Source organism: Dipodomys spectabilis, unplaced genomic scaffold (genome assembly GCF_019054845.1).
Source record: "Dipodomys spectabilis isolate Male_0828 unplaced genomic scaffold, ASM1905484v1 ptg000003l, whole genome shotgun sequence".
NCBI classification, from domain to species: Eukaryota; Metazoa; Chordata; class Mammalia; order Rodentia; family Heteromyidae; genus Dipodomys; species Dipodomys spectabilis.
In genome coordinates, this window is record NW_024870680.1 from 14791718 (window position 1) to 14812376 (window position 20659).

The 20659-nt window shown below is 48.1% G+C and overlaps 1 protein-coding gene across 1 annotated transcript; it reads right to left on the bottom strand.

Annotated features, from left to right (window-relative positions):
- Positions 1 to 1410: 1410 nt before the first annotated feature.
- Positions 1411 to 17264, bottom strand: Dnajb13 (DnaJ heat shock protein family (Hsp40) member B13). Its single transcript, XM_042689064.1, has 8 exons — positions 17184 to 17264; positions 10752 to 10855; positions 9449 to 9610; positions 6864 to 7021; positions 5468 to 5581; positions 3686 to 3799; positions 2437 to 2513; positions 1411 to 1654 (listed from the first exon to the last, which is right to left on the bottom strand). The coding sequence occupies exons 1-8, from the start codon at positions 17249 to 17251 to the stop codon at positions 1501 to 1503; spliced, it is 951 nt and encodes a 316-aa protein (XP_042544998.1). The 5' UTR covers positions 17252 to 17264; the 3' UTR covers positions 1411 to 1500.
- Positions 17265 to 20659: the final 3395 nt, after the last annotated feature.

A 20659-nucleotide genomic window follows, 5' to 3' on the forward strand; every position in this document is an offset into this window, starting at 1 on the left:
ATAAATAGAAAAGGCTGGAAGTGGCACTGTGGCTCAGGTGATAGAGCACTAGCTTTAAGCAAAGGAAGCTCAGGGACAGTACCCAAGCCCTGAGTTCCAAGACTGACAAAAAAAAAGGAGGAGGAGGAGAAGAAGAACTGTGCTGTCCGTGTGCCTCTAACTGAAGCTATTGGGTTTTTTTTGTTTTTTTTTGTCGGTCATGGGACTTGAACTCTGGGCCTGGGCGCTGTCCCTCAGCTCTTCAGCTCAAGGCGAGCACTCTACCACTTGAGCTACAGCGCTACTTCCGGTTTTCTGGTGGTTTATTGGAGATCGGAGTCTCACGGTCTCTCCTGCCCGGGCTGGCTTTGAACCGCAATCCTCAGATCTCAGCCTCCTGAGTAGCTAAGATTACAGGTGTGAGCCACCAGCGCCCGGCTTAACCGAAGCTATTGTGTCTGTAGGAAGTGGTCTTAGGTTCTAATGACAGCTTTGCCATAGGGAACTACTGGCGTTCTTTTGTACTACGATCCTCAGATGTCAGCCTCCTGAGTAGCTAGGACCATATCCATGAGCAACCAGCACCCAGCTTCCCTACTAGCTTTCTTTTTTGTCTCCATAATGGGACACATCATATTCCAGAAACTGTCCCCCTCTAAAGATCTTGTGTCCCAAGCTGGGTACTAGTGTCTCTTGCCTGTAATCCTACTCAGGAGGCTGACATTTGAGGATCCCTAATTGAAGCCAGCTACAACAGGAAAGTCCATGAAACTCATATGTAATTAACCAGAAAAAAAAAGTCAGAAGTGGAGTTATAGCTCAGGTGGTAGAGATCTAGCTTGAGTAATAAGGCTAAGGGACAGTGCCCAGGCCCTGAGTTCAAGCCCCAGTACCAGCATGCAGACAGGCAGACAACACACACACACACACACACACACACACACACACACACACACACACACACACACACACACACGAGAGCATGCATCCAAAATGTCAGAGTAGAGCGGAGACCCTGAGACCACACAGCCCTGTCCCTCCCCTCCCCACTCCCGGCTACCAAGGTGGGAGGAAGACAAAAGCTCTGAATTCTCAAGCTGAATCCTCAAGCTCTGAATCCTGAATGCTCAAGCAAAGCCAAACTAGGAATTCTAGAACCCAGCGTGAGGCTCCTGCCTGACACATATTCTGGGGCCTAGCTGAGGATAGGAAATACTTTTTTTTTTTTTTTCCACCAGTCCTGGGGCTTAAACTCAGGGCCTGGGCACTGTCCCTGAGCTTTTGTGCTCAAGGCTAGCACTCTACCACTTGAGTCACAGCGCCACTTCCACCTTTTTCTGTTTATGTGGTACTGAGGAATCGAACCCAGGGCTTCATGCACACTAGGCAAGCCCTTTACCACTAAGCCACATTCCCAGCCCAGGAAATAAATCTTTATTGTGTCAGCCGAAGGCTCTGTGCCATCCCCCCCCCCCCCCATGTCACATGTACAGAGGCTGCAGAGCAGTGAGGCTCCCCGAGTTAGGTCAGCAATGCCTGGCGCAGCATCTGCTTCTTCTGCGGTGTGAGGCGGGTGGGGAACTGGATGTCAAAGAAGATGTACAGGTCCCCCTTCTTGGTGGGGTCCTCCGGCAATGGCATCCCTTCATCTGGCACCTTCTTGAAGTACTTGGGACTGGGGAGGGAGAGGGAAAGAAGGGCGTTTAGAGGGCACCCTGCAGTGGTCCCAAGAGGTCCATACCACTCCCACATGTAGAACAGGTTGGGCCCTCTGAGTCACCATGGGCAACAGGGCAAATCCTGGGGTGCAGGTAGAGATGATGAACAACCTTTTCCACCCAAGGGGCCTTTCTTTTTGTTGTTGTTCCAGTACTGGGGCTTAACTCGGGGCCTCATGCTCTCACCGGGCTTTTCTGCTTGAGACTGGCACTCTACCACGTAAGCCATACATCCACTTCCAGCTTTTTGCCAATTGATTGGAAATTAAGTCTTGAGGGTTTATCTACCCAGGCTGAATTTGAACCAGGCTCTTCAGATCTCAGCCTCCTGAGTAGCTAAGAATGCAGGCAGGTACCACCAGTGTGGAGCAAAGGACCTTTGTTGCGAAAGGACTTAGGAGAGGTGACGGGGGACTCCAATGAATTCCTCTAATTTCTCCTACCCTTTAATTGAGGGTAAGAGAAAACAGGAATTGCCCCCACTTTGGGGAGCTCGAGCCTCTACTATGGCTTTATGCAAATTAGAAATAAGCTCTTCTTTTCTTCCAGGTGCATGAAGCTGGCACTTTGGCCAGTGTGGGGGTGGATTTCTTCTTCTCTTGCCCTCTCAGAAGAGGATCCTTGAGCTAGGGGCAGCCTGTACAACTATACAAGGCAGACCTGTCTCACATTACCGCCTTACATTCCAAGCCAGCCCTTCTAGTGGCTCCTGGAGCTCAAGGCAAACAGACAGACTTACTGGATGATGTCATTGATAGGGATGTTGAGCAGGCGGTCATCCAAGGTCTTTACCTCCACGGTGCAGCAGGTAAGAGCCTGGGGAAGTTAGGATCGAATAAGGGAGGGGAGAGTCACCACAGCCATCGTGTGTGTGTGTGTGTGTGTGTGTGTGTGTGTGTGTGTTTGTGTGTGTGTGTGTGTGTGTGTGTGTGTGTGTGTGTGTGTGTGTGTACGTACTGGGCCTTAAACTCAGAGCCTAAGCACTGTCCCTGAACTTGTGCTCAAGACTAGAGCTCTACCACTTGAACCACAGCTCCACTTCCAGTTTTCTGGTGGTTAATTAGAGATAACTATCTTGCAGACTTTCATGCCCAGGCTGGCTTTTAATTGTGATGCTCAGATCTCAGCCTCCTGAGTAGCTAGGATTACAGGTGTGACTCACTAGCACCCGGCTCTTGTGAGGCTATTTGGAGCCAACCCCTGAGTTTGGAACCAGGGAGACAGAGGCTACTTGAGAACTGAGTGAATAAGCCCAGGGTTGTTATCTGCCCTCAAGTTTTTGTCTTGTTTTATTTTGTTTGTTTGTTTTTGCCAGTCCTAGGGCTTGAACTCAGGGCCTGGGCACTGTCCCTGAGCTACTTTTGCTCAAGGCTAGCACTCTACCAACGTGAGACATAGTGCCACTTCTGGCTTTTTCTATGTGGTAGTGAGGAAGGAATTGAACCCAGGGCTTCATGCATGCTAGGCAAGCACTCTACCACATTCCCAATCCCCTCAAGGAGTTTGAGGTGTGGAAAGCCACTCTGATGGGGATAGAGTACAGGGTCTTACTACAAATAGGAAAGGCAGGGGTGGGGTGGGGGCTCTGGGAGGCAAGGAGGGCCCTCATCCTGCTGGAGTGGGAAGGAGGGCTGCACCGTGGTGGCGCTGGTGAGGAGGGCCTCCAAAGGCAAGGTGGGTAACAGCATTATCAGAAGATCCCCAGCAGGAACAGAGAACAAGGAGTGGAAACACCTGGCCCAGACAAGGGTGCTCAGTGTACCCTGATTGGAAACGCCTGGCCCAGACAGGGGTGCTCAGCGCACCCTGCTGAATGAGCAGAGGGCACAGAGGGACGAACAGGAGAGATAAAGGAGAGACAAATCTGGAAGGTGAGAGGCTGTGGCTGGTGGCCAGTGGCTGGGCGAGGGGAGGCAAAGTCTAGGTTATTGTAGGTGGTGCAGGCTGGACCCCACCCCCACCCCAGGCTCTGCATGGTTCCCACTCACCTTTCCCAAAGGGATGGGGTTCACAAAGAAGAGGTTGTCATTCTCCCTGCGGAAGCGAGGATGCAGCTTCTCCTTTACTATGAAGATGATGTCGGCTGGGATGATGTTGGGGCCCTGGGCAGGGGAGGCCAAGGGGCAACAAGGACTCATTGGCTGTGTGACTTTGGCCAAATTCCTGCCTCTACTTGTCTCCATGGCTTCATCTGCACAATGGGGAGATTAGACGGGGTTTTCTGCAAGGGCCATTTCCATGTGACCCAGAGCCCCCTGCCCTGAGAGCTGACCCCCGTGACTCCCCAGGAAGTACCCAAAGAGATCAACTCAGTGGAGGGGGGCGTTTCCCCCAGCAGCAATGAGCTGGGTGTCAGACCACCACCTCAAGTCTCAACCACCTCAAGTCTCGGCTCTGTTAGCACCTCACAGGTGACACCCCTCACCTGAGCTTTACTCAGGCATTGAAGCTGCTGGGGTCCCCTGTGGAAGAGACAGAGAAGCCCCTCTCCCCAGTGATGGGGGAGACAGGCCCACAGTGATTGTTTGGCTGAGATGCTGCTGGCCCAGCTCAGGGTAGGCTAGCCAAAGTAGGAAATACGGAAGCTACTTGAAGAGCATGCTTATTTGTTATTTTGAAAAAATCTCAGGGCTGGGGATATGGCTTAGTGGTAGAATACTTGTCTAACATGCATGAAGTGCTGGGTTCGATTCCTCAGTACCACACAAATTGAAAAGGCTGGAAGTGGTGCTGTGGCTTAAGTGGTAGAGCACTAGCCTTGAGTAAAAGAAGCTCAGGGACAATGTCCAGGCCCTGAATTCAAGCCCCAGGACTGGCAAAAAAAGAAAAAGAAAGAAAAAGATTCAAATGCTAAAGAATTCAGCATCCCTAGGACAATAATTTTGAATTTCTATTTAAGTAAGTATTTAACTTAAAGTTATTCCTACAGAAGTAGAAGAGTTCCTACAATTGGACTTTATTCAACAAACCCTGGAACAAAACAGGACAAGCACTGGAGGGGAGACTGCAGTCTCCATTCAGCTCTTGTGCTCTTGTCTTGGGCAAGTCCCTCTGTCTCTGGGCCTCAGTTTCCCACTTGAGGTAACCCTATTTCCCATGTGTGTGTGTGTGTGTGTGTGTGTGTGTGTGTGTGTGTGTGTGTGTGTGTGTGTGTGTGTGTGTGTGTGTGTGTGTGTGTGTGTGTGTGTGTGTGTGTGTGTGTGTGTGTGTGTGTGTGTGCCAGACCTGGGGCTTGAACTTAGGGCCTGAACACTTTTCCTGAGCTTTTGTGCTCAAGGCTAGCACTCTACCACTTGAGCCACAGCTCTACTTGTGGCTTTTTCTATTCTTTCTTTCTTCCTTCCTTCCTTCCTTCCTTCCTTCCTTCCTTCCTTCCTTCCTTCCTTCCTTCCTTCCTTCCTTCCTTTCTTTTCTTTTTCTTTCTTTCTCTCTCTCTTTCTCTTTCTTCTTCCTTCCTTCCTTCCTTCCTTCCTTTCGTGGGTAATTGGAGATAAGAGTGTCATGGATTCTCCTGCCCTGGCTAGCTTTGAGCTTCCATCCTCAGATCTCGGTATCCTGAGTAGCTAAGATTACGGGCATGAGCCATTGGCATCTAGCTATTATTTGTTAGTGGAGTGGTAAACTCTCTGACAGCAGCACAGTGAGGCTGTGTGTCTGGGGACCTCAGGGATCATCTCATCCTACCAAACCAGAGTTCACAGGAGCAGAAAAAGCATTTCCTCCTTTCCCTTCCATCTACCCACCACAGCCTGGTTGCTTCTCTTCCTCACCTGGTCCCCTTCCTTCTCAAAGGTGATTCGTGTGCCCTGCCTCCAGCCAGGCTTCACATCAATTGTCAGGATCTTGTCCTTGATGGTAGAGGAATACTTATCCTCATTTAGCACCTGCAGTGAAAGGGAGGAGGGTGCTTTGCTTAGACTTCTATGAGCCTCCTCTGCCCATGGGAAAGATGCTCAGGATTGCATTGCTCCTCTAGCAATAGGACCTGCCCTGAGCCAGCCCATGCCCATTCTATGTCACTGAATGGCAAGACGTGTCTTCAGACACCAAGACAGTCACCAGGAGTGGATTAAACCCACCCCACTAGCCCTGGCCATTAACAGAGATGCAGTTCCTACCTCCAAATCTCAGAGGCCTGGCTCTGGGCCAGGGGTAGGATCTCTTTACCCCAGAGGGAGAAAGAACAGGGAAGCTAATGGATCTGAGCTTCGCCCAAAGCAGCCCCTGCCCAATCACAGGTGCCCGTGTATGGGTACTATCTGTGAAGGGTGTGGCTATAATCTCTGCTGGTGAAGAAGAGGGGGATGGGTAGAGAGCTGGACATGGGACAGCAACAAGCCAAGGACTGTAGGGCACATAGGGTCTTTTTCAACCAGTCACTACCTTATGAATTATCCTCCAGCCCACCCTCGAAGCCAACACACCTGCCACTTGCTCATGAAGCACACACACTAAAGAAAGCCTGGAGCGTGGCCTAGAAATAATAGAAATCAGAACTCACAGGAGCTTCCCCCATTGCAGGTTCATCACCCTTCCCAAGGATGAGCTGGATACAGAGCAGAAGGGGTCCTGATGCAGTTAGGAGTCTGCACTGCGAGGGGTGGGGGTGGGGAGGAGCTAACCCTTCCATGGTCTCATCCAAATTTCAGACTCTAGAAATAAAAGATCCTACATCCCTCAGTCTAGGATTCCATGAGTCCACCAGAGACCATTCCCAAGCCCTCCAGTTAGAATAAGAGAGGACTAGGGCTGTGAAGGTGACTCAGTGGTAGAGTGCTTGCCTTGCATGCATGAAGCCCTGCCTTCGATTCCTCAGTACCACCTAAACAGAAAAAGCCAGAAGTGGCACTGTGGCTCAAGTGGTAGAGCGCTAGCCTTAAGCAAGAGAAGCTCAGGAACAGTACCCAGGCCCTGAGTCCAAGCCCCGTGACTGGCAAAAAAAAAGAAAGGAAAGGAAGGTAGGAAGGAAGGAAGGAAGGAAGGAAGGAAGGAAGGAAGGAAGGAAGGAAGGAAGGAAGGAAGGAAGGAAGGAAGGAAGGAAAGAAGGAAGGAAGGAAGGAAGGAAGGAAGGAAGGAAGGAAAAAAGAAATAGAATAAGAGAGGAGGGCAGCCGGGAAAGTGGGGATACAAAAGGTGGCCCCCAAGAGGAGCAAGCCAAGTACTCACCCTTCGTGAGATCTTGATTTTTTTGGTGCAGCCAAAGAATAAGTCCTCCAGGGACAAGTAGAGATCCCGTTCAATTGGGGGGTCCTGCTTCTTGACTCCTCGGCCCCGGAGTCCCCCAAAATTTAAATCCACATCACCCCCTTCTTCATCATAGAATTCTACAAAAGGGAAGGAGAGGGGGCTGGGAAGGTGGCTCAGTGGTAGAGCGCTTGCCTTGCATGAATGAGGCCCTGGGTTCGATTCCTTAGCACCACATAAGCAGAAAAAGCCGGAAGTGGCGCTGTGGCTCACGTGGTAGAGCGCTAGCCTTGAGCTGAAGAGCTGAGAGACAGCGCCCAGGCCCAGAGTTCAGGCCCCACGACCAACCAAAAAAAAAATAAAAAATAAATGAAATGGAAGGAGAGGAGAAGGAGAAATTGTGTCTAAAAACTAAGCCATTCTTTCCCTCTGCCTCTCTCCCCACACCCCAAATAGAGACACATACACTCCTGTATACCTGCCAACTTCATAATAACCTTCAGATTCAGAAGCAAAGTTGTCCTCAGTTGCACGCTAATAATTACAATGATTAGCATTCCTTGCCAGCCCCCCTCCACCCCTCTGCTTTACCTCTATTTGTTTCTCTCCCCAGCAATTTGAGGAGATGCCCTGGATTGTGCATATCTCAGCAAATAAGGCACACCCTCTCTCTCTAGTGGCTAATTCTGGTAGTAACAGGTCAAAGAAAACAATCCTCCCTTAGAGGTCCCTGGACTCCGCAGCTCCTTACTGTCCAGCCCAGCCCCAAACCATTAGAGGCCCCAGATTCAAGTTTCTATGCAGTTATCAGTTGATACAAAGGTGGGAGGCTGGTTCCTGGCAAATATGAGAGCTCATCAGTGTATCAAAATTCCTCTTCACCCAACCTCTTCTGTCCCAACCAGCTCTGCATCCACAGCCCTTCCAGCCCCTGCTCTTCCATTCAAATGCAGAGAGAGCCCCATCCTAGCTGTACTTTGAGTGCTGTACAGTCCTTTTGGCTTTGGTTTCTAGGTCCATGGAATGGGATATTAGTGCCTAATCTTCCCTCCTCTCTTAAAATGATGAAGAAGTCAGGCATGGGTGATACATACCTATAATCCAAGCATTCAGGAAGTTGAGGTTGGAATATTATAAGTTTGAGACCAGCCAAGGCTCTATAGCAAGGTCCTGCCTCAAGAAAACTAATCAACAAAAAGGTGAAGAGCAGCTAAAATGCATAAAAAGACCTTCCCGTGTATCAGGGCCCAGAGAGGCCAAACCAATGGTCCATTGCCATAACTAGCCAGTAGTTGAATTAGGAAAATTTGGCTGCACAGGAAAATTTAGTTTTGTTTCTGTTTTTGTGTCAGTACTGGGCTTGAACTCAGGGCCTTAGCCTTGTTTCAGCTTTTTCACTCAAGGATGGTGCTCTATGACTTGAGTCATATCTCCAATTTTGGATTTTTGCTAGTGAACTAGAGACAAGAATCTCACAGGCTTTCTTGCCTGTGCTAGCTTCAAACCTTGATCCTCAGATCTCAGCCTCCTGATTATCCAGGCTTATAGGCATAAGCCACTGACACCCAATTAACTTATCTCCAATTAACTAGCTACTGAGATCTAAAGATCACAACTCAACCCAGGCAGACAAGTCCAAAGACAAACCAAACAACAAAAAATCAGAAGTAGAGATGTGGCTCAAATGGTAGAGCTACAATTGTGAACAGAAAAATGCAAACAAGTACACAAGTCCCTGAGTTCAAGCTCTAGTACTGGCACACACACACACACACACACACACACACACACACACACACACACACACCAGTGTGTTCAATGTATCCCATTTCCTGAAGAAAATAAAGGGCTTAGGTAAAAAATAAATATATGTCTATCAAGGCACAGGAAATTTCTGGAAGCCTTTGTAGACTTAACAGTATGAAAATGCTTCTGGGGAAGAAAATGGAAGACTGGAATTGGGTTTTTATCAATAAAATCTATCTTGCCTTTTGTTTATTTTTAGAAGTACTGTGCATATTTTTTAAGTTGGGAGAAAACAGCAGAGTCCGAATAGCTCACACCTATAACCCTAGCTACTCAGGAGGCTGAATAATTCAAAGCCAGCCAAGGCATGAAAGTCTGTAAGACTCTTATCTCCAATTAACCACCAAAGTGGTTCTACTTCTACCAGAAGTAGAGCTGCGGTTCGTGTGGTAGAGTGCTAGCCTTAAGCAAAAAGCTAAGGGACAGGGGTTGGGAAGGTGGCTCAATGGTAGAGTGCTTGCTTTGCATGCATGAGGCCCTGGGTTCGATTCCTCAGCACCACATAAGCAGAAAAGGCTGGAAGTGGGCTGAGGCTCAAGTGGTAGAGTGCTAGCCTTGAGCTGAAGAGCTGAGGGACAGTGCCCAGGCCCAGAGTTCAGGCCCCACGACCAACAACAACAAAAAAAAAAGCTAAGGGACAGTGCCCAGGACAAGCCCCAGAAATAGAACACAAGTAAACAAACAAAAAACAATACTCAGAGAAAAGCATCTTTTACAACTGTGTCCCTTTTGGTAAGGCCAGGGCAGAGCAGGTCTCTTACCACTGAAGGGGTTGTCTCCTCCAAAGAACTCATGGAACACCTTGTCAGGGTTGCCATGGAAGACATAGCCAGTTGTCCACGGGGTCTGGGATCCAAACTCCAGAGGAATGCCACCTTTTAGGCCCTCTTCTCCAAACTTGTCATAGATGCTTCTCTTCACAGCTGTGGGTACGTGTGACTTTGAGGAGAGGGTCCAGTCTTGGGGGCTAAGATAGATGGGGGATGGGAGAGCATGGGGGAAAGGGATGGAACAATCCCGAATGCCTGCTGCCTACCAGTATCAGGGACATGATCCCAGAAGTTTAAAGTTCAGTTTCATTCTGGGTTGAGCCAGAATGAGCTCACTAGCGAAACAGATTCAGTGGAGAAAGGAATTTAGAGACTAAGTTAAGCTAGGCTACTGGCCTGGGGTTTGGCTTAACTCAGTATTCATTACTGCCAGCCAGCACCAGTGGCTCAGGAGCCTGTAATCCTAGCTACTCAGGAGGCTAAGAGCTGAATATTTGGTGTGAAGCCAGCCGGCGCAGGAAAGTCTATGAACTCTTATCTCCATCTAATCATCAAAAAGTTGAAGGTGGAGCTGTGGCTCAAGTGGTAAAGTATTAGCCTTGAGCATAAAATCTCAGGGAAAGTGCCCGGGCCCTGAGTTCAAGCATCAGGACCAGCACCAAACAATATAACTGCCATCTTTCCCTGTGGATATTTAGAATCCTAAAGTCTGGATATTTTGGAGTCTAAGAATTCTAGAGCTTTGGACTAGAATCTGAGGACCGTGAAGTGTGAAAACTCAGGGCTGGACATCTCCTAAATCTTTTAGCCATTCTGTGCCGGATCCAGGGTCACAGCCTCAGGACAAGCCCTCAGGAAGCTACCAGGACACTGACTGGTGCTGGGTGGCAAGAGATTTCTTAATGACTTCTGGCCTTCTTCTGCCCTTGGGGACATGGGGACTCAGTCACTCAGTCAGTCTGGGAAGGATGAGTGTGTGTCTGCTCAGCCTCAGCCAAATGTCCATGGCCAGCATCATCCTTTGTTCCTCATCCATGAGCCATAGGAGGCAGGAGAGGGGGAGAGAAATGCACTCTACTTCTGTGAAGGGATTGTTCCTGGCAAGGTGTACAATCAGCCTAACTCTTGGGCTTTGAACAGTGGTCTTAAAGTATGGCTTCTTCATATATTTTACTATGGTCTCTCTCTTTAGATTCCAAGCAGGGAAGTCAGATGCATACTCTAGGGTCCCCCACCCCCAGAGATATCAGGAATGATTTTAGTGGAGGGGTGGCTCAGCCCCATCATCACTCACGGTCGCTTAGCACGTCGTAGGCTTCTGCTATTTGTCTGAATGTATCTGCTGCAGTTGACTCATTTGTCTTCATCGGGTGGTTCTTCAGGGCAAGTTTCCGGTACCTAGAGGAGGAAGAGGAAAGCAGGTCACCGCAGCTGGCCTGCTTCTGAGGGACAGAGCACACTGAATGTGAGACATCAGAGCTGGCACCCACTGCCCACTGCCTAGCTATGAACTGGGGAGGGCCACAGCAAGGCACATTGCTCGGCTCTCCTTGAAGAAAGCCTGATGCCTGGGGGGGGGGGGGGGCATGGCTAGCGGCCAGCCCTGCAGCTGCCCTGGGTCTTTGCTCGGAGGCTCTCTTCCTCTGCTGCTCCAGCCAGTTCTGAGGGATGTAGGGATTCAGTGATGACTCTCATTCCTATGACATGCGGGGCTCCTCTGTGTTCCTCAGCTTTTCATCTCTGTAACAAAATACCTGAGACCAGCAACTTGAAGGAAGAGAGACTGATTTCCATTCAGGGTTTCAGTCATGGTTAAGGGGATCCATTTCTTTAAGGGAGGCAGAAGCCTGGGTGCAGTGAGCGGGTGGTGGAGTACAGCTGTTCTGGGGGGAGTAAGGGAGGGGTAAGGGGGTGTTCAAGGTAAGATATACCCTTTATTTTATTTTATTGTTGGCTGTGGGGCTTGAACTCAGGGCCTGAGCGCTGTCCCTGAGTTTCTATTGCTCAAGGCTAGCGTTCTACCACTTGAGCCACAGTGCCACTCTGGCTATTTCTGTGTATGTACTACTGCAGAATCAAATCCAGGGCTTCATGCATGCTAGGCAAGCACTCTACCACTAAGCCACATTCCCAGCCCAAGATACACTCTTTAAAGGCACTCCACAGTGACCTACTTCCTCCAGCAAGGCCCCCACCTTCTAACAGCACAGTGCATTCAGCTACGAACTCATCAATGGGTTTTTGTTTGTTTGTTTATTTGTTGTCAGTCATGGGGTCTGAACTCTGGACCTGGGCACTGTCCTTCAGCTCTTCAGCTCAAGGCTAGTGCTCTACCACTTGAGCCACAGTGGCACTTCCAGCTTTTTCTGCTTATGTGGTGCTGAGGAATCGAACCCAGGGCCTCATGCAAACAAGGCAAGCAGTCTACCACTGAGCCACCTTCCCAGCCCCATCATCAATGGGTTTTAATCCATCGATCATGCCCTCGCCATCCAATCACTTCCCAACAGTGCCACCAGCTAGGGATGAGGTCTTCTACACATGAGCCTTCTGGGAGAAGATATTTAAACCTCCAATAGACAACTTTGGCTTGAGGGCTCTTCGCAATCTGACTGAGATTCTCTCAAGCCACTCTGCAGTCCTTTCTACCCAACTCTCCCATGCCTACTTCCTGTACTGTGGTCAAGAGACACTTTCCCCTTCATCTTTCATGGGATCCCTGACATGTTCTGCGCATGTCTAATCTGGTCTTTGTGCCTGCTTCTCAGAGGACTAGAACAGACACACCAGCTAGGAGGAGGAGAAAGAAAAGGAGCTGGAGGAGGAAGAAAAGGAGGAGGAGGAGGAGCAGGAGGAGGAGGAGGGAGGATAACTAGCTGTAGAGAGAGGCGCTGCCGGTCCCATTAGCATCCAGTGGCCGATACTGGCAGTATCCCAGGAGGGAAGAGGTGGCATGAACTGGATGATATGTGGGCTGATTAAAGGGATTTTCACCAAGGCACAGGAAAGGGGAAGAAGACCATTAGGGACAGCATAATACCCCAGGGAGGCGCTCCCAGGGCCACCTGACCTGGGCCTGCAAGAGTAGAGGTGGACAGTGGTACTGAGCCCTGGAAGGAGTGTGCAGACAGGGCCCTGGCAGGAGGAGAGATCTTCAGTTGGACACAAGCACCCTAAAGAGTCTCCAAAGGAGGGAACTGGGGAATAAAGACGGCAAACCCACTCTACTCCCTCCTGACCCTTTTGCTCCTCCTTTAGCAGGGTGCACAGGAGGCTCTCAGGCAGAGGAATCTGCAGAAGTGGTGGGAACATGTTGCCTGCAGGGCAGGTGGAAAGGAGGTTGGAGGTTGACGGGAGTAACAAGAAATATCTAGCCCATGCTCTTAAGCTATACAGCCTTAGTTCAAATCTACACAGCCTTACCTGATGAAAAAGCTGAGACAGCCCCCAGACCCTGAGTTCTAGCCCCAATATTGGCATGCGCAGGGACATACACACACACACACACACACACACACACACACACACACAGAACCTTTTCCAAACCAATGCATTTTATGTGCTGCCAATGGTTTGAATTTTCTCTCCCTCCCTCACTCCCATCCCAAATACTTGGATCATTTCACTGTCTTTCTGAAAGCCTTCTTGATTCTTCATTGTCATCAGAAAACATTAAGAAAAGTTTCACTCTAAGATTCAAGTCCCACGCCCCCATTTCTCAGGGTCTCTACAATCTAAGTACCAGACAGGGACTCTACAACCTGAGTCACATCCCCTGACCTTTCTTCTAGCAACTCCCACACACACACCAGAACTGGAATTGAAACTTGGGGCTTCAGGGGCTGGAGAGGTGGCTCAGTGGTAGAGCGCTTGCCTTGCATGCCTGAGGCCCTGGGTTCAATTCCTCAGCACCACATAAGCAAAAAGAAAAAATCCGGAAGTGGCGCTGTGGCTCAAGTGATAGAGCGCTAGCCTTGAGCTGAAGAGCTGAGGGACAGTAACCAGGCCCAGAGTTCAGGCCCCACGACCGGACCCCCCCCCCAAAAAAACAAAAACTTGGGGCTTCAATTTGCTCAGCTGGTGCTCTACTACACAAGCCATGTCCTCAGAACTGTTTTTTGCTGGTTATTTTGAATATGGAGTCTCTAGGACTTTTCTGCCTGGGCTGACTTCCAACTGTGATCCTCTAGATCTCAGCCTCCTGGGTAGCTAGGATTACAGGTGTAAACCACTAGAGCCTAACCCCTGGCCTTTTTAAAAGTTCACTCTTCAACGTTTCATTACAGAGGTAACTCCTTCAGGATCCTCCCCTGACTGTGGGGTCCTAGTTGTCATTCTATTGTATTTTTTTTTTTTTTTTGGTCCGGTCGTGGTGCCTGAACTCTGGGTCTGGGCGCTTTCCCTCAGCTCTTCAGCTCAAGGCTAGCACTCTACCACTTGAGCCACAGCGCCACTTCCGGCTTTTTTCTTTTTGCATATGTGGTGCTGAGGAACCGAACCCAGGGCCTCATGCATGCAAGGCAAGCGCTCTACCACTGAGCCACCTTCCCAGCCCCTAGTTGTCATTCTAAAGTAGACTTTAGTATCCAAATCCTCAGAGCCTGTGATCTCAGGACTCAGCATGCTGTACTCCAGCTGTCTGCTTATAGGTTATCCCTCCCACTATTGTGAAGTCCTGGAGTCATTGTACCCAGTTCTTCATGGCCCTAGTGCGAGAGGTGAGCAGGGGTGAGTGAAAGAATGACATAAGCTCACTCTCCTTCAGGCAGTCTGTGTCACTGTGGAAGGCTGATTTTACACAGCTGCGTCTGCTATCCTTAACTCTTCCTACAAGAGTCCTGGATTAGCCCCTGGGAAACTTACAGAAAGCTCTTCCCCATCAACCTCCAGAGACTTGGAGATAGTTGTCCCAGTCTTCTTCAAAGGTCGCAGTTAGTTGTGAAGAGAATCACAATTAAATTCTATCCGTAAGTGAAAGCAACAGGGTCAAGCTGACTTGAAATATCTCCACCTCTCACCTCCAATTTTGTCATGCTCAGTATGAGTGAATGTCTTGCTCTGCGTCCATCTGCTTCCCTGAATGGGAGGGCAGGAAGTGCAGTGGCCACTCAAGAATGAATGAGTCCCAGCTACTCAGAAGGCAGAGACTGGAAGGACTGTGATTTTTGAGGGCAACATAAGCAAAATGTTAATGAAACCCCCATCTCCAACAAGGATCTTGGTGGTTTACAACTGTTCCCAGTTACTTAGGAGGCCGTAGATGGTTCACAGTTCAAGACCAGCCCCAGGCAAAAAACTGGACCTCCTACTAAGAAATAACAAAGTAGAAAATGGCTAGGTGGAGGCATGGCTCAAGTTGTAAAGCTCCTGCCTTACCAGGGGCAAGGCCCTGAGTTCAAGTACAGGTTTTAGTACAAGTTAGTTCAATACAGCTTTAGTACAGCCAAAAAAAAAAAAAAAAAGGTGAATGAATGATACTGAGTTACTGATAGCTGGGGTTATACTGACTTGTCATTATGGTTTTCCTCCTTGTAGAAGTTCAGCTTTTTTGTTGTTCTGTTATGTTGTAGGTTTTTTTGTTTGTTTTTGCCAAAATCTAGGTACTCTCAAAAGAGGGTATCAAACATGGTGAGATTCATGCCTGACCAGTTTACAAGAGAAGAGAGTTAAGGGCTGGGTTTTTTTTGTATTTTTTTGTCGGTCGTGGGGCTTGAACTCTGGGCCTGGGCACTGTCCCTGTGCTCTTCAGCTCAAGGCGAGCACTCTACCTCTTGAGCCACAGTGCCACTTTCAGTTTTCTAGTGGTTTATTGGAGATCAGAGTCTCACGGACTTTTCTGCCCGGGCTGGCTTTGAACCGCAATCCTCAGATCTCAGCCTCCTGAGTAGCTAGGATTACAGGCGTGAGCCACCGGCGCCCAGCTTAGGGCTGTTGTTTGAAACCTATGCAGTTTTTAAAGAATCTTCATATGACATGATTTCATATGCAAATGTTTTCTGTCCATTTTCACATAAATTGTCTCATCTAATCCTACTCAATATCACAACTCCCTCACTCTTTTTAAGTTTATTTTATTAATTTCTGTGCTGGTATTGGGGCGTGAACTCAGAGCCTGGGCGTTGTCCCTTAGATTGTTTGTTCAAGGCTGGTGCTCTACCACTTGAGCCATACCTGTACTTCTGACTTGTTTGTTTTGTGGTTAATAGGAGTGCCAAGGACTTTCCTGCCCCAACTAGCTTCAAACTGAGATAGCCCTCAGTCTCCTAAGTAGCTAAGATTACAGGTAAGAATCACCTGTGCTGGCTCCCTCCTCCTTTTTTAAAAGATGAGAAACTGAGGCTCACAGAGGTTAAATAATTTCTCCATGTCACACAACTAGCAGGTCAGAGATTCAGGCCTCAGCCTTCCAATGCTCTTCTTCCAGGAAAACTGTGCCTTGAAAAGTCTCATTAGGCAATGTGATGCCTTGATCAGCAGATCAACATCATATGCCGTCTAAAACTGTTTCATGAATTTATGTCTTGTTTCTCCAAGCCACATTGTAATCTCTCTCCGTTTGCCCCACTAAGACTCTTGCAGGACCTGGCCCAGGGACAAGCCCATGATAGCGTCAGTCTACAGTCTGCCTTTTACTGTGCATGCTGATGGGATGACAACGGTGTCGGTCTCTCGGGATCATAAGGAGGACTGAATGAGTTTGTGACAGAAGGTTCTCAGAGCATCCCCTATGCCTTTGAGAAGTACAGCTAGTATACTACCCAACCTCAACTAAGTCTTCTTTCTTCCTTTTCTTCTTCCAATGACCTTTGATTGCCAAGTTTACTCTCTCCTCTCCTTAAGAGCCACAGTTCTCCTTCAAGCCCCATCTTTGTACTTAATTACCAGAACAGCCTCCTTAAAGGTTTCCCTTCCAGACACCATGTATTTTTCCAATAGAAGCTTCTAGGCACCATGTACTTTCCCTTTTGCAACATCCATTAGGGTTGCAGTGACTTAACCTCTGTATTCACCAACAAAATGAAGCTGCTTCAGGACAGGGGAGGTATCTATTTGAGTTAGTTGTGTCTTTAGCTTTCTCTGTAGCAAACACAAATGGCTGGTACTCAATAAATATTCTTTGATTTCTTTTTCAAAGAAAAAACTCAAACAAGAATCTTTTTAGAAGTGTGCTGACTCCTGTCCTAGACTTTCTTAGGGCTGGACCTTTAAAGTTCTGAGACTTGATGGAGGATTTCAGAGATAGAGTTTAGAAAATGATCAAGCCCATATGATGGCCAGAATGGATTTTTAACTCATCCATCTGGTCAGAACCTTCCCTTGTTCACAATCCTGTTGCTCTCCACAGGACTCAGGATAGAACCAGAGACTTGATTCAACTGACAAAGTCCCTATCTAGAAAGCAGAAGGTCCTGAGTTTAATCACCAGTGCTGTAAACAAACAACTCAGGATACCATTCAAATGGCTCATTTGTCCTCATTCTTTTGCTGGGAAAATGCCGGCACCTATGAGAAGCAACAGGGCATAGAGCATAAAGTGCAAGGAACTGAGTGAGAAACTAAGATATCTGAATCTCAGCCCAAAGACAGAATTAAGTAAGCAAGAAGCAAGAGAAAGAGCACAGTTCACCTTGCCTGCCCTGAGCTGTGCAGGAAAAGTTGGGTTGGAAAGGATGAGGGTGGGGGCTACCTTAGCACAGCCCCAAGGACTGGCTCCCACCAAACTTACGCCTGCTTGATCTGAGAATCTTCTGCATTTCGAGTGATCTGGAGCACAGAGTAGTAATCCTGACCCATGGCTGTCTGGCAGCAAGTAGTAGAGGTAGTCCTCAGGCTCCAGCAAAGCTGTTAGTCTGCATTCCTTGGTTGCCCCTGACAACCACCCAGGGGCACTCTGGGAGGTGTAGTCCTTAAGTGAACCCCTTTCTGGACTCTCAGTTAAGAGGAATAAAATGACAGGGAAAATTGAAGCTAGTTGTATGACTCTGTTAAAGGTCAATCAACTGAAAACTGGAGAGTCACAAGGCCCCATTTTGTTTTATTTTTAAGATGTACAGCAGCCACTTTTAAAATTTTTTTGCTGGGCACTGGTGGCTCATGCCTGTAATCCTAGCTACTCAAGAGGCTGAGATCTAAGCATCACGGTTCAAAACCAGCCTGGACAGGAAAGTCCAGCAGACTCTTATCTCCAATAAACCACTCAGAAAACCGGAAGTGATGCTATGGCTCAAGTAGTAGAGCTGAAGAGCTGAGGGACAGCGCCCAGGCCCAGAGTTCAAGCTCCATAACCAAAAAAAAAGAAAAATTTTTTCACAATTGTTTTTAGTTGATTTTTGAAGTTTTTTGAATTTTATTAATTTTGTTGGTTGTGGGGCTTGAACTCAGGGCCTAGGCGCTGTCCTTGAGCTTTTTCGCTCAAGGCTAGTGCTCTGTCTACCACTTTGATTGTTTTGTTTTTTTGGGTCTGGTCGTGGAGCCTGAACTCTGGGCCTGGGCGCTGTCCCTCAGCTCTTCAGCTCAAGGCTAGCGCTCTACCACTGAGCCACAGCGCCACTTACAGCTTTTTTCTTTTTGCTTATATGGTGCTGAGGAATCGAACCCAGGGCCTCATGCATGCAAGGCAAAGTGCTCTACCACTGAGCCACCTATCCAGCCCCTATCTACCACTTTGAGCCATACTGTCACTTCCAGTTTTCTGGTGGTTAATTCAAGATAAGTGTCTCATGGACTGTCCTGCCTGGGCTGGTTTTGAACTACAATTCTCAGATCTCAGCCTCCTGAGTAGCTAGGATTACAGGTAAGAGCCACAGGCACTCAGCTCTTGAATTTTTTTTTTTTACATTTTAGAATAGCTTTACATTTTCAGAAAAATTGTGAAGATAGCAGTTTCTATATATACAACACCTAATTTCCCCTATTAACATCTCATTTGTCACAAAAAATGACCAATATTGACACTTCTTAGTAACTAAAGTACCTATTTTATTCAGATTCCTAGTTGTAGAGGACAAGGGTGCTGATCCTGGGGCTTGAACTCAGGGCCTGGTTGCTGTTCCTGAGCTTTTTTTGCTCAAGGCTATTGTTCTACTGCTTGAGCCACAGATCCACTTCCAGCCTTTTGGTGGTGAATTGATCAGTCTTACAGACTTTCCTGCCAAGGCTGGCTTCATATTGGGATCCTCAGCCTTTAAGTAGAGCTGGGTTTGGGGCATGGCTCAGGAAGTAGACTACTTGCTTAACAAGTATGAGGCCTTCAGTTCAAACCCAAGTACCATCAAGAAATAAATAAGGTGAAATAAGGAATATAAAATATATGCACAAGGAGATACATTTTTAAAAAATGAACCTGATTTATTGTGTGGTGTGTATGTGACACTACATGTGCAATTTGGTTGCTGATGCCATTGTGAGCCCTTTAGGACTTAGACACAGAAGTACTTCTCTGCCAGCGTCACAAGGGGGCATCCAAAACCAAGAAACAAGGCCCAGTGCAGCCGTTCACTGGCCTGAGATGCTGCAAATGTCCATTCTTACCCAGAATGCATTCCTCAGTCCCAAAGGAAAAGCATGCTCTCTGCTGACAAGGATCCTTACATTCACAATAGACAAAGCTATGCAGCACCTGTGAGCCAGCCTCTACTCCTCTTGGGCCAGGAGTTCAGAGCAGCTGTGGAGGGGTCCCTACGTTTCACAACCAGAATGCCAACTCTGGAAACCTATGAAAAAGGGCTTGAGAATGTGACACAGGAAAGAACCCTGGGGTGAACTTAGACTGTCTCTTGCTGTGTGCATTCAGCCATATCCACCCTCATCCTGTTTGTTTTGAAAGTTTAAGTTCTTATCTTAAAGTTGGCAATGAAAACTTGGATTTACATTTTTTTTTATTATTATTATTTATTGTCCGTCGTGGGGTCTGAACTCTGGGCCTGGGCACTGTTCCTCAGCTCTTCAGCTCAAGGCTAGCGCTCTACCACTTGAGCCACAGTGCCACTTCCAGCTTCTTCTGCTTATGTGGTGCTGAGGAATCGAACCCAGGGCCTCATGCATGCAAGGCAAGCGCTCTACTACTGAGCCACCTTCCCAGCCCAAGGATTTATGTATTTTTGAACTCAGTGATTTCCCTTTGTGTAAATCAACTATCAGTATGGCCAAATATTAATTCACTTCACTTTTGGATTAGTAAGAAACAAATATAGTATTCCTTAACAGGTGTAAAAATTTCTTGGCATTATTTTGTTTCTAAAAGAAAATAATAAGCTGGGTGCTGGTGGCTCACACCTGTAATCCTAGCTACTCAGGAGGCTGAGATCTGAGGATCATGGTTTGAAGCCAAAGCCAGCAGGAGAGTCCATGAGACTATTTCCAATAAATGACTCAGGAAAAAAAAAACGGAAGTGATGCTGTGGCTCAAGTGGTAGATCACTAGCCTTGAGCACAAAGAGGGACAGCACCCATGTCCTGAGTTCAAGCTCAGAACTGGCCAAAAAAAAAAAAAAAAGGAAACATTAGAGCTGGGACCAGTGGCTCACACCTGTAACCCTAGCTATTCAGGAAGCTGAGATCTGAGGATTATAGCTTGGGCAGGAAAGGGTAAGAAAGGGCAGGCAAGTCCATGAGACTTTTATCTCCAATTAACCACCAAAAAGCTGGGAGTAGAACTGTGGCTCCAGTGATAGAGCCCTAGCCTTGAGCACAAAAGCTCAGGGACTAGTGCCCAAGCCCTGAGTTCAAGCCCCAGGGTTAGAACAAGAAAAAAAGAGAGACAGAGAGGCAGGGAAGAGAGGGGATGAGGGAACAAACAAAACTATCAGCTCTACCATACCCCAACCAAGGAATAACCTTCTTCCCTTGGGTAAATCACTCTTAGCCTGTATGGCCCAGCACTTCCAAGTGTTGCATCCTGCCTTCAAGAACCCTTTTTCTGGGGCTGGGAAGGTGACTCAGTGGTAGAGTGCTTGCCTTGCATGCATGAGGCCCTGGGTTTGATTCCTCAGCACCACATAAGCAAAAAGAAAAAAGCCGGAAGTAGTGCTGTGGCTCAAGTGGTAGAGTGCTAGCCTTGAGCTGAAGAGCTGAAGGACAGTGCTCAGGCCCAGAGTTCAGGCCCCACGACCGGACCCCCCCCCAAAAAAAGAAAAAAAAAACAACCCTTTTTCTGGCCTGGGAAGGTGGCTCAGTGGTAGAGCGCTTGCCTTGCATGCCTGA

Coding starts and splice junctions, on each gene's coding strand:
- Dnajb13 (XM_042689064.1), bottom strand. CDS start 17,251: ATGGGTCAGGATTACTACTCTGTGCTCCAGATCACTCGAAATGCAGAA. Junction 9,611..10,751: donor CTACGACGTGCTAAGCGACC/GTGAGTGATGAT, acceptor ACGTACCCACAG/CTGTGAAGAGAAGCATCTAT. Junction 5,582..6,863: donor AAATCAAGATCTCACGAAGG/GTGAGTACTTGG, acceptor CTTTCACTGCAG/GTGCTAAATGAGGATAAGTA.